The following is a 14587-nucleotide window of genomic DNA, read 5'->3' on the forward strand; positions in this document are numbered from 1 at the left end:
CCTCGTTGGTGTGTGCGTCGATTTCTTTAAGAGAATAGCAGGGCCGGCGTGTGTGTGTGTGTGGTTGAGAGAGTGACGGCGATTTAGCTTCGGAGCAAGAACTCTAGAGTCATAGTGAGAGAAACAAAGTGTCTGTCCTGTGCTTTTTGACCACGGTGTAAATGTGTAGCAGGAACAGTTAAATCCAACCCTCTCCTTTATTTAATGTTTATGGAGAAAGAGAACCAGGAAATGAGTTGGGGGGGAAATGCAACGCTGCCAAGCGACGTGCCACGGCATAGATTTAACGCAGAAGCATAAATGACGCATAAAGGTAACAATCTGCCTACCTGTGCCTCTACAGCTTGAGGTCTGCTGTACAGGCCCAGTGTTAATTTGTGTCAAATGATAACATGAGAAGACACCACTCACCAATGCCATAGGTGACTTTTAGGGGTTCAGTCTTGCAGAGCATTGCCACGCCACTGTAACCCTCCTTTTCATCTGACGCGGACCAGTACTTGTGAGGGTACTCTGGCATTGAGGTGATGTCAGCAGGGAGGGATTTCTCTGCACACTTTGTCTCCTGCAGGCACAACACATCTGGAGCCTCCTCACGCACCCACTGGGAGGAAGAACACAAGCGTTAAAAACAGTCTCAAAACTTCACTCAGCAGATCATTTGTTGCTTTTCTTCACCGCTCACTCACATCCAGGCCCTTCTTTTTCACCCAGGCCCTCAGGCCGTCGACGTTCCAGGAGGTGATCTTCATGTTGGCTTCACGTCCATCTTTGCTGGTCATTTTGTCAGGAGGATCATCGTACATTATTGGGGCTTCTGGTTCCTTAGCCTTCTTTGTTTTCTTTGCAGAAGCTGTGAGATGAAAAAAAGAGATCTGGAGTTATGAAAGTGATAGGTCACATATGTTTTAGTTAGGAAAATGTATTGAAAAGTTGTTTAATATGCAGAGAACAGTATGTGACTGTGCATTAGTGCACGCTGTAGTACCAGAGCCTGTGTCAGTGTCCCCGTCTGCAGCTGCATCCTCTTCCTTCTTGCCTCTCTTCATAATTGAACTCGCTCTGACTGCAAACACACCTCGCAGACACACAACACGCACACACAACAGCACACGCGCCGCTGGAAAAACAGAAGAGGAATTTACGTGATTTGTCAAATACTACAACAATATGCAACCCTTTTACAGTGTTTTTTTTTAAATGTGCCATGAAGGCCAGCAATGGTCAGTTAATACTGTTAGAACTGCTGGTCAGACAGTCGAATTTCCCTGCGGGGATGAATATAGTATCTTCTATCTATCTAGACAAAACAAGCAATTTGAAGCGGTCACCTTGTGTTCTGGGAATTTGTGATGGGCTTTTTTTTTTTTTTTTTTTTTTTTTTTAACAATTTTGTTTGCATTTTACAATCTAACCAATTGTTTGAGAAAACAATAGACACATTGATAATGAAAATAGTTTGTAGTTGCATTAATTCCAATACAACATATTTGGGGGGGGGGGTCACAAAATTTGCACTGGAACCGATAACTGATGTTGCTTAATTAAGCCAGACCAATACTGGATTTTTTTGTATTGGAAAGTAAAACATTTTGAGATTTTAGAACAATCCAAGAATGAGAAAACTGCTGCATTGATCAGAATATTTTGGAGATAAATAAACTTGTCAGTGCTCTCTGTTGGACAAACTATGCAGCCTACTGGAGACACTGGTACTAAATTACAAATTACATAAGACATTTGTTTGGCATTATGTACTGTACTTTGTTGTTATTTATCAACCAACATATACAATAATACGATACTTCTCTGCAAAAAAAAGCTATTATCGGCCGATATATCGGTTTGTTTTTTACTTTAACGTGGCTGATTGTGGTACTGGTGTAATTTTTCTCCAGTTGTGTGTCGAGTTCATGAAGACCATCTTGGGTATCTCCAATAGGCAAGTCTGAAAACTTAAATGTGTACTAACAGTATCGTGGTAGAACGATGCCTCCCTACTTGTAAGAAATAGAAGTTCAGTTCTGAGTACTCTTATGTTACAAAATGCCTCCGTTTTACATGTATGCATTTGTTTTACAAATGGTGCCTGTCTGTCAAAGATTAAATGCGTTTTAAAGGCTTAAGTACATTCTCAGACAAAGGGGAAGCACGCTGAACGTTTATTTTGATGCATGTCGTTGCTGTGGATGAGCAATTAAGCCACACTAAATACAAAATAGTAATACATTCGCGACTAGCTGGATGCAAAATTACCAGCATGCATGCAGAAGACATAAAACCGAACAACCGAAGGAGCTTTTTAGCCGTTTTTCACGCTATATATCGCAAGCTATGCTAACGCTAGCTTTTCCTCTGTGACAAAGAGCACAGCGCGGACGGCCTCCTGCACTGGAATTGAATGGGGAATAGCCAGCCAGTTACTATTAGCTTCATACACAGCTTATTTGATTCATCCACAAATGCAAATGTAGTTAAATTATTCCATTTCAACCAGCTACACGTTCTATGAAAAGGAAATGCAAATAATCTTACTTGCACTTGGACACAACAGGATGCAAAGACCAGCCAAGTGGATCTTTACAGTCAGTCACTGCACCCAAAACACTCTCACAAAAGCACAGCTACAACGTGCTTGCTGTGGCTGTGCTTAGTAACTGCCTAACCGTATGCCTGATAAAAATGACAACAAAAAAAACGATACCCTTTTTTTTTAAGTGGACGAAAATACACACTACACATACCCTGACGTTAGCTGCTATGAATCATATTGCATCACACTGACATTTCGCTGATTCTGAAGTTAAACATTATTTATAAAAGTTTTATGGTGAGGCCATCTCTACAGCTGTCAGTGTTTGGGACCCCGAGCCTCAAATAGAGTATGAGCTGCAGAAGTTTGCTGCATGTTAACATACACAACATTGCAACTTGACGTTTGTACAATTATAAGTTTAAAAGTCGAACTGGCACGAATTTGAATTAATGTGAACCACCAAAGGAAAGCGAAAAGTTAGGTATACCAATTTTGATATTCAATGCAGCGTTAATAAAACGTTAAGCTAGTTTTACGAAGACAGTATGCTGTCACTGCTATCATAGCAGCTAACGTTACACAGCCACACAGGGTGACAGTATGCTATAGGCTAACGTTATGTATGTTACGTACAGTATAATGTGGCAATTTGTAGGTTGAGTTAGCAAGGGTAACTGTATTGGCTAATGTAGTATCTCTTCACACGTCGCATTGTCTTACATTTAAAAGTACCATTTCACAAAACCTTAACAAAGGCCCAGTTAGAATACACTCGACATACATAATTCAACTTAAAGCATTAACTTATTAAAAATCTAATTTTAAGCTTGAATTGGCTCTGTTGTGCAAGCCCATTTCTGACAGGAAAAAAAAAAAAAAAAGTTCCCTTGGCCTTTGGAGTTAAAATAGCCCCACATCATCACATACAAAGGTATGTGATGAATACCTAGAGATTGGCATGATTTTATTTCAGTTAGCCTAATAGCTGGTTTGATTTGCATTGAGAGCTGATTTTATGGAAAGTACCCCATGCCAATCTCTAGGTATGGTGAAGGGTATGTGATGATGTGGGGCTATTTTAATTCCAAAGGCCAAGGGAACTTTATCAGGATGCATAGTATCCTGGATCCATGAAATAACTGGCCTTTAAAAATAAAAATCTGCCTGCCTCTATGGGAATTTAACATAGGGGTGTAGTTACTTATGCCCCCTGTATTTTAAGGAAGAACATTTATTTATTTACGATACATTATTCATTCACAAAGAAAATTGGTGTCCTTAGAGGTTGGATTTTTCCTCATTTTTTTAATTAAGGCCTTAAGATCAATTTCCAAAAGATGATTTTTTTTTATTCCTCTTTTTAGTCAACTTTAGCATGGGTCTGTAAACGTATGAGCACCACTGTGTGTATATATATATATATATATATATATATATTTGAAATGCAAATACGCAAATTAAGCAAATTTCGTGTTTTCCCATCGCACCATTTGCTTTGCCCGCTGGAATTGTACCTTGTATGATTTCACGTGACAAATAAAGTTGATTGGTTTATTAATTTATTAGCCTTCACTGTACATTGCTTTTCTCTTTCCTAAAAATGTTTTTTTTAGCTGCCATGACTGTAGTAATTGGATTTGAGGGCAGTGCCAATAAGATCGGCATCGGAATCATCAGGGATGGCGAAGTGCTTTCCAACCCGAGACGGACCTACATTACCCCCCCTGGTCAAGGCAAGTCAGATTATGTCACCTTAACTTCACCGGTGATATGTCAAAGTCTAACAGTCTCTCGCATGTGAAGTTGACAACATGTTATTTTACCCATCAGGCTTCATGCCGAGTGACACCGCCAGGCACCACCGTGCTGTCATACTGACTGTCCTGAAGGAGGCGCTGGAGCAAGCAGGGCTGAAGCCTGCAGACATCGACTGTGTGGCATACACAAAAGGTAACGTGACACCCTTGCGGTCGGAAAAGATTTGTACTTAGCAGATGTTTGTCAGAACAAGGATTGCTGTACATTGTACTTTAACTAGGATTCGGGCTAAAAGTTTGAATACATCAGGCTCTAGACCCTTTTTGATTAAATGGGGATCATATCACCCATGTAATTCTTAAACACTTCACCCTAAATATTCACATATATATATATATATATATATATATATATATAATATATATATACATATACAATAACTATCTCTGAAGTATATTTAGAGAGAGGAGGTATACTAAGATACTAAGCTCTCATGTCATTAACCAGCCAACATACACATCAGTCATCAATCTTTAATTCTTAAATAGCTCTGCTCACTAATTTCAGCTATATATATATATATATATATATATATATATATATATATATATATATATTATTATGATTATTATAACCCTTAGCACCTTAGTTAAAGCTATAGTGCGTAGTTTTTGTCGCCCCCATGAGGAATTCAAAGTAATGACAACAACACTGTCGGTGCGTCCACATGATACAAGCCTCACGCACCTGCCTCACCCCTCCAACACGCAGTTACTAGTAGCCAAGGAGGACACGGAGGATTAAAAAAACATGATGGACTCTTCAGAATCTTCACTCAAGTTTCTACGTGCGAAAGTCACCGGACGACAGTAGTTTCTGAACATAGCCATACTGAGAAATACAGAGAGAGTTGTGTGAAGCTGATAATCTCAATTAGCTTTGTATCAACTCATTTGGCGATGGCTTGAATGTAACGGACGTTCATTATTGTAAAAAAGTTACGCACTAAAGCTTTAATGTCAGAAATTAATTGCGGTTAAACATAGAAACCGCAATTATGTAAAATAATTGCGATTAGACAATTATGTAATAGTTGTTACAGGCCTAGTTCTCTCTCAAACAAGGATATAATATCACTCCAACGTGACAAACACCTCTCTCTCATTCTCTCTTTTTCTCCCTTTTCTCTTCTCAGGTCCTGGTATGGGTGCTCCTTTGGTAACGGTGGCTCTCGTGGCTCGTACAGTCGCACAGCTTTGGGGGAAGCCGCTCCTCGGCGTCAACCACTGCATTGGACACATTGAGATGGGCCGACTCATCACACAAGCTGACAACCCTACCGTGCTTTATGTCAGTGGAGGGAACACGCAGGTTGGTTTCTGTATGCCGGCCTCTCTCCCAAGGAAAAACTAGTAGTCTGCATGATTCTAAGTATTTGGGTTTTGGTTGTTCTTTGTTTCTCTTTGGTACAAAGATAATGCACTGTATTTGCACTTTCTGAGCAATAACATACACTGAGGCATAAGTTAATTAGGTACAAATGTAATTTCTTCCTGTGCAGGTTATTGCATACTCAGAGCGGCGGTACAGAATATTTGGGGAGACCATCGACATTGCAGTTGGCAACTGTCTGGACAGGTTCGCTAGAGTTATAAAGGTCTGCGCCATTTTGGTCTTCATAATCTATTTGCCTTTTACTGTATGTGATAGATGTGTGTTCATACTTAGTGTGGCTGTTTCTCCACTCAGATTTCCAATGACCCCAGTCCAGGCTACAACATAGAGCAGATGGCCAAAAAGTGAGTGAGAGACACTGTCGCTTCACTTGGCTCTTTTGGAATGTGTTGTGTGCTTAGTATTTGTTTTTACACTACTTAACTTTGCTTTTTTGCCCATGCTGTTAGAGGGAGTCAGTATGTGGAGCTGCCATATACAGTAAAAGGAATGGATGTCTCATTCTCTGGGATCTTATCCTATATTGAGGTGAGTGTATTGCTTGTCCATTGAACTACTTCTAACTAATAAGGGCTATCATAATGGTTTTTATGTTTATGAAACTCACTCAGTGTCTTTTAATATTATTTCTTAGATATTTAGGCTACATACCAAGAAAATTCATGAATATTAACTGAGATACCCCATTACGTTGTGAGCAGTAGGCCTACGTGTGCTGTTGGCAAAATTGTGTCTAATCTGTCTGTGTCTATGTCTGACCTGGGCTGGCACATGTTCACATCAAAAAGCGTGTGCGTGCATGAGCACTACAGTCACGCGCAAAGTGTCCCGGTTTTAGTTCCGGGAAATCTGGTCACCCTATCCAAGGGGTGACTAGACACCAGTCCTATAATGTGAATGAGGAAATCAGAGAATTGTTTCAGATGTTTCCCGACTCTGACACCTGCCGTTTTTTGTTTTGTTTTTAATGTAATGATATAGATCTTAAATTTCATTCATAATGGTCTTAACAAGTCTTAAATTTGACTTTGACTGTAAAACCTACAGAAACCCTGTAACATTTGTTCCTTTTTTTCTCCCGAAGGAAGCGTCTCATAAGATGCTAAGCTCAGGTCAGTGTGCAGCAGAGGACCTATGTTTCTCCCTGCAGGTACTAAGAACTATCACTATCAGTCTGTCAATATGCTTCTGCCCCACGTGGTGGATCTGTGTAGTTCAATTAGTTAAAAAAAACTCTATACAATCATTTGTAGAAGCTATTTGAGTATTGCCCAACAATAATGCCTCTCTCCCTGCAGGAGACTGTGTTCTCCATGCTGGTGGAGATCACAGAGAGGGCCATGGCTCACTGTGGCTCCAAAGAGGTCCTTATCGTTGGGGGTGTTGGCTGTAAGTACAGTTCAGATATGTATGCTTAAATTAGAAAATCCACTCTAAAATATTTGAACTTGGTTTAAAACACTTTGTGTTATTCTTTGTGCTTCTGGGTCATGTTGTGTATAGTCTAAATGGCCAGATATTTACAGTAGCTTCAATACTACAGTTAAAATGTCACCGTGACCTTAAATATCAGTATGAAATGTGAAACAGTGAGGTTTTCATTGTAGAGCTGCCAATTTGCAAGTTCTTCGGTCAGGTTTATCAGTTATACAGGGACAAACTATTCCACCGCTAGTACCAGTAGCCTTCTACAAGTTTTCATTTATTTACCTTTTTCGACATGCTATACTATGGCTTTTTTCGACATACTATACTATGGCTTTTTTCGACATACTATACTATGGCTTGTTTATCACTTTTTTCAACACACTATACTATGACTTTTTTCGACATACTATGTTTTTTTTATCACCTTTTCGACATACTATACTATGATATTTTTATCAGTTATTTCGACATACTATACTATAACTTTTTTATCACTTTTTTCGACATGCTATACTATGGCTTTTTTCGACATACTATACTATGACCTTTTTCGACATACTATACTATGGCTTTTTTTTTACAATTTTTTCAACATACTATACAATGACTTTTTTCAACTTACTATACTATGACTTTTTTCGACATACTATACTATGGCTTCTTTCGACATACTATACTATGACTTTTTTTATCAGTTTTTTCAACATACTATACTATGACGTTTTAATTTTTTCGACATACTATACTATGGCTTTTTTCAACATACTATGATGTTTTATAACTTTTTTTGACATACTATATTATGACTTTTTTTGACATACTATACTATGGCTTTTTTATCACTTTTTTCGACATACTATACTATGACGTTTTTATCACTTTTTTCGACATACTATACTATGACGTTTTTATCACTTTTTTCGACATACTATACTATGACTTTTTTATCAATTTTTTTGACATACTATACTATGGATTCTTTCGACATACTATGGCTTTTTTCGACATACTGTACTACTGCTTTTTTTTCTCTTTTTTCGACATACTATACTATGACTTTTTTCGACCTACTATACTATGACTGTTTTATCACTTTTTTCGACATACTATACTATGGCTTTTTTATCACTTTTTTCGACATACTATACTATGGCTTCTTTCGACATACTATACTATGACTTTTTTCAACATACTATGGCTTTTTTCGACGTTTATAGATAGATAGATATTTATTGATCCCAAAAATACAAAAATTACAGTGTTAGAGCAGCAAAACATCAGTCACATAGCACAGAATATACATAAAATCATAGGATACAATATACATGAAATAATAGGATACAATATACATACATATAATATACATGAAATAATAATAGGATAGAATACAAGAACAAATATTTAAAATAAATACTAGACATACTATACTATGATTTTTTTATCACTTTTTTTGACATACTATACTATGGCTTTTTTCGACATACTATACTATGGCTTTTTAATCACTTTTTTCGACATACTATACTATTGCTTTTTTATCACTTTTTTCGACATGCTATACAATGGCTTTTTTATCACTTTTTTCGACATACTATACTATGGCTTTTTTCGACATACTATACTATGGCTTTTTTACCACTTTTTTCGACATACTATACTATGGCTTTTTTACCACTTTTTTCGACATACTATACTATGACGTTTTCATCACTTTTTTCGACATACTATACCATGGCTTTTTTACCACTTTTTTCGACATACTATACTATGGCTTTTTTCGACATACTATACTATGGCTTTTTTACCACTTTTTTCGACATACTATACTATGGCTTTTTTCGACATACTATACTCTGACGTTTTCATCACTTTTTTCGACATACTATACCATGGCTTTTTTATCACTTTTTTCGACATACCATACTATGGCTTTTTTCGACATACTATACTATGGCTTTTTTATCACTTTTTTCGACATACTATACTATGGCTTTTTTCGACATGCTATACTATGGCTTTTTAATCACTTTTTTCGACATACTATACTATGACTGTTTTCGACATACAATACTATGACTTTTTTATCACTTTTTTCGACATACTATACCATGGCTTTTTTAAACATACTATACTATTGCTTTTTTATCACTTTTTTCAACATACTATACTATAACTTTTTTATCACTTTTTTCGACATACTATACTATTGCTTTCTTTCTCTTTTTTCAACATACTATACTATGACTTTTTTTAATCACTTTTTTTGACACACTATACTATGGCTTTTTTACCACTTTTTTCGACATACTATACTATGGCTTTTTTTACCACTTTTTTCGACATACTATACTATGGCTTTTTTATCACTTTTTTTCGACATACTATACTATGACTTTATTTATCAATTTTTTTGACATACTATACTATGACGTTTTCATAACTTTTTTCGACATACTATTCCATGGCTTTTTTAAACATACTATACTATGGCTTTTTTATCACTTTTTTCGACATACTATACTATGACGTTTTCATCACTTTTTTCGACATACTATACCATGGCTTTTTTACCACTTTTTTCGACATACTATACTATGGCTTTTTTCGACATACTATGCTATAACTTTTTTATCACTTTTTTCGACATACTATACTATGGCTTTTTTATCACTATTTTCGACATACTATACTATGGCTTTTTTTACCACTTTTTTCGACATACTATACTATGGCTTTTTTTCACTTTTTTCGACATACTATACTATGACTTTTTTTATCAATTTTTTTGACATACTATACTATGACGTTTTCATAACTTTTTTCGACATACTATACCATGGCTTTTTTATCACTTTTTTCGACATACTATACTATGGCTTTTTCATCACTTTTTTCGACATGCTATACAATGGCTTTTTTATCACTTTTTTCGACATACTATACTATGGCTTTTTTATCACTTTTTTCGACATACTATGCTATAACTTTTTTATCACTTTTTTCGACATGCTATACAATGGCTTCTTTCGACATACTATACTATGACTTTTTTCAACATACTATGGCTTTTTTCGACGTTTATAGATAGATAGATATTTATTGATCCCAAAAATACAAAAATTACAGTGTTAGAGCAGCAAAACATCAGTCACACAGCACAGAATATACATAAAATTCTAGGATACAATATACATGAAATAATAGGATACAATATACATACATACAATATACATGAAATAATAATAGGATAGAATTCAAGAACAAATATTTAAATATATACTAGACATACTATACTATGATTTTTTTATCACTTTTTTTGACATACTATACTATGACTTTTTTATCACTTTTTTCGACATACTATACTATGGCTTTTTTCGACATACTATACTATGACTTTTTTATTACTGTTTTCGACACACTATACTATGGCTTTTTTATCAATTGTTTCGACACACTATGCTATGACTTCTTTCGACATACTATACTATGGCTCTTTATCATTTTTTTCGACATACTATACTATGGCATTTTTGGCACTTTTTTCGACATACTATACTATGGCTTTTTTATCACTTTTTTCGACATACTATACTATTGCTTTCTTTCTCTTTTTTCAACATACTATACCATGACTTTTTTTTAACATACTATGGCTTTTTTATCACTTTTTTTGACACACTATACTATGACGTTTTCATCACTTTTTTCGACATACTATACCATGGCTTTTTTAAAGATACTATACTGTTGCTTTTTTATCACTTTTTTCGACATACTATACTATGTCTTTTTTTATAAATTTTTTTGATATACTATATTATGGCTTTTTCATCACTTTTTTCGACATACTATACTATGGCTTTTTTTATCACTTTTTTCGACATACTATACTATGGCTTTTTTAAACATACTATACCATGGCTTTTTTTAAACATACTATACTATGGCTTTTTTTACCACTTTTTTCGACATACTATACTATGGCTTTTTTCGACATACTATACTATGACGTTTTCATCACTTTTTTCGACTTACTATACCTTGGCTTTTTTATCACTTTTTTCGACATACTATACTATGACTGTTTTCGACATACTATACTATGGCTTTTTTATCACTTTTTTCGACATACTATACTATGGCTTTTTCATCACTTTTTTCAACATACTATACTATGACTGTTTTCGACATACTATACTATGACTTTTTTATCACTTTTTTCGACATACTATACTATGGCTTTTTTCGACATACTATACTATGACTTTTTTATTACTGTTTTCGACACACTATACTATGGCTTTTTTATCAATTGTTTCGACACACTATGCTATGACTTCTTTCGACATACTATACTATGGCTCTTTATCATTTTTTTCGACATACTATACTATGGCATTTTTGGCACTTTTTTCGACATACTATACTATGGCTTTTTTATCACTTTTTTCGACATACTATACTATTGCTTTCTTTCTCTTTTTTCAACATACTATACCATGACTTTTTTTTAACATACTATGGCTTTTTTATCACTTTTTTTGACACACTATACTATGACGTTTTCATCACTTTTTTCGACATACTATACCATGGCTTTTTTAAAGATACTATACTGTTGCTTTTTTATCACTTTTTTCGACATACTATACTATGTCTTTTTTTATAAATTTTTTTGATATACTATATTATGGCTTTTTCATCACTTTTTTCGACATACTATACTATGGCTTTTTTTATCACTTTTTTCGACATACTATACTATGGCTTTTTTAAACATACTATACCATGGCTTTTTTTAAAACATACTATACTATGGCTTTTTTTACCACTTTTTTCGACATACTATACTATGGCTTTTTTCGACATACTATACTATGACGTTTTCATCACTTTTTTCGACTTACTATACCTTGGCTTTTTTATCACTTTTTTCGACATACTATACTATGACTGTTTTCGACATACTATACTATGGCTTTTTTATCACTTTTTTCGACATACTATACTATGGCTTTTTCATCACTTTTTTCAACATACTATACTATGACTGTTTTCGACATACTATACTATGACTTTTTTATCACTTTTTTCGACATACTATACAATGGCTTTTTTCGACATACTATACTATTGCTTTCTTTCTCTTTTTTCAACATACTATACTATGACTTTTTTTTAACATACTATGGCTTTTTTATCAGTTTTTTCGACATACTATACTATGGCTTTTTTACCACTTTTTTCGACATACTATACTATGACGTTTTCATCACTTTTTTCGACATACTATACTATGGCTTTTTTAAACATACTATACTATGGCTTTTTTATCACTTTTTTCGACATACTATACTGTGGCTTCTTTCGACATACTATACTATGACTTTTTTCAACATACTATGGCTTTTTTCGACGTTTATAGATAGATAGATAGATAGATAGATAGATAGATAGATAGATAGATATTTATTGATCCCAAAAATACAAAAATTACAGTGTTAGAGCAGCAAAACATCAGTCACACAGCACAGAATATACATAAAATCCTAGGATACAATATACATGAAATAATAGGATACAATATACATACATACAATATACATGAAATAATAATAGGATAGAATACAAGAACAAATATTTAAATATATACTAGACATACTATACTATGATTTTTTTTTATCACTTTTTTTGACATACTATACTATGGCTTTTTTCGACATACTATACTATGGCTTTTTTATCACTTTTTTCGACATACAGCAATATACAATATACAAGAATACAATATATACAATATACATGACATAATAATAGGATAGAATACAAGAACAAATTCAAAATTTAAATATATACTAGACATACTATACTATGATTTTTTTATCACTGTTTTCGACACACTATACTATGGCTTTTTTCGACATACTATACTATGACTTTTTTATTACTGTTTTCGACACACTATACTATGGCTTTTTTATCAATTGTTTCGACACACTATGCTATGACTTCTTTCGACATACTATACCATGGCTTTTTTATCACTTGTTTCGACATACTATACTATGGCTTTTTCATCACTTTTTTCGACATGCTATACAATGGCTTTTTTATCACTTTTTTCGACATACTACACTATGGCTTTTTTATCACTTTTTTCGACATACTATACTATGACTGTTTTCAACATACTATACTATGACTTTTTTATCACTTTTTTTTGACATACTATACCATGGCTTTTTTAAACATACTATACTATTGCTTTTTCATCACTTTTTTCGACATACTATACTATGGCTTTTTTATCACTTTTTTCGACATACTATACTATGACTTTTTTATCACTTTTTTCGACATACTATACCATGGCTTTTTTAAACATACTATACTATTGCTTTTTTATCACTTTTTTCGACTAACTATACTATGACTGTTTTCGACATACTATACTATGACTTTTTTATCACTTTTTTCAACATACTATACTATAACTATTTTATCACTTTTTTCGACATGCTATACAATGGCTTTTTTCGACATACTATACTATTGCTTTCTTTCTCTTTTTTCAACATACTATACTATGACTTTTTTTTAACATACTATGGCTTTTTTATCAGTTTTTTTGACATAATATACTATTGCTTTTTTATCACTTTTTTCAACATACTATACTATGACGTTTTTATCACTTTTTTCAACATACTATACTATGACTTTTTTCGACATACTATACTATGGCTTTTTTATCACTTTTTTCGACATACTATACTATGACTGTTTTCCATATACTATACTATGACTTTTTTATCACTTTTTTCGACATACTATACTATGGCTTTTTCATCACTTTTTTCGACATACTATACTATGACTGTTTTCGACATACTATACTATGACTTTTTTATCACTTTTTTCGACATACTATACCATGGCTTTTTTAAACATACTATACTATTGCTTTTTTATCACTTTTTTCAACATACTATACTATGGCTTTTCTATCACTTTTTTCGACATACTATACTATGACGTTTTTATCACTTTTTTCGACATACTATACCATGGCTTTTTTAAACATACTATACTATTGCTTTTTTATCACTTTTTTCAACATACTATACTATAACTTTTTTATCACTTTTTTCGACATGCTGTACTATGGCTTTTTTATCACTTTTTTCGACATACTATACTATGACTTTTTTATCACTTTTTTCGACATACTATACCATGGCTTTTTTAAACATACTATACTATTGCTTTTTTATCACTTTTTTCAACATACTATACTATAACTTTTTTATCATTTTTTTGACATACTATACTATGGCTTTTTTATCACTTTTTTCAACATACTATACTATGGCTTTTCTATCACTTTTTTCGACATACTATACTATG

The 14587-nt window shown here is 33.7% G+C and overlaps 2 protein-coding genes across 4 annotated transcripts in view; one reads left to right on the forward strand and one right to left on the reverse strand.

The window, feature by feature from the left end:
- Nucleotides 1-2741, reverse strand: part of apex1 (APEX nuclease (multifunctional DNA repair enzyme) 1) — a 4137-nt gene extending 1396 nt beyond the window's left edge. The window contains exons 1-4 of one of the 2 annotated variants that reach the window (XM_035996086.1): nt 2542-2741; nt 989-1120; nt 690-853; nt 412-604 (exon numbers count right to left, since the gene is read on the reverse strand). In XM_035996086.1, coding sequence (XP_035851979.1) covers nt 412-604; nt 690-853; nt 989-1049 — 418 coding nt within the window. In that variant the 5' untranslated portion in view covers nt 1050-1120; nt 2542-2741. Of the gene's footprint in view, nt 1-411; nt 605-689; nt 854-988; nt 1121-2535 lie in introns of both variants that reach the window. The other variant, XM_031306155.2, reaches the window with a different exon arrangement.
- The window catches only part of LOC116054552 (O-sialoglycoprotein endopeptidase), a 22207-nt gene continuing 9282 nt past the window's right edge, over nt 1663-14587 (forward strand). The window contains exons 1-9 of one of the 2 annotated variants that reach the window (XM_031306154.2): nt 1663-1942; nt 4150-4269; nt 4367-4486; nt 5490-5665; nt 5856-5951; nt 6044-6093; nt 6199-6277; nt 6834-6899; nt 7048-7138. In XM_031306154.2, the coding sequence (XP_031162014.1) occupies nt 4155-4269; nt 4367-4486; nt 5490-5665; nt 5856-5951; nt 6044-6093; nt 6199-6277; nt 6834-6899; nt 7048-7138 (793 nt within the window). In that variant the 5' untranslated portion in view covers nt 1663-1942; nt 4150-4154. Of the gene's footprint in view, nt 1943-2845; nt 3018-4149; nt 4270-4366; nt 4487-5489; nt 5666-5855; nt 5952-6043; nt 6094-6198; nt 6278-6833; nt 6900-7047; nt 7139-14587 lie in introns of those variants that run through there. The other variant, XM_031306152.2, reaches the window with a different exon arrangement.

This window comes from Sander lucioperca, chromosome 20, assembly GCF_008315115.2.
Source record: "Sander lucioperca isolate FBNREF2018 chromosome 20, SLUC_FBN_1.2, whole genome shotgun sequence".
Taxonomy (NCBI): domain Eukaryota; kingdom Metazoa; phylum Chordata; class Actinopteri; order Perciformes; family Percidae; genus Sander; species Sander lucioperca.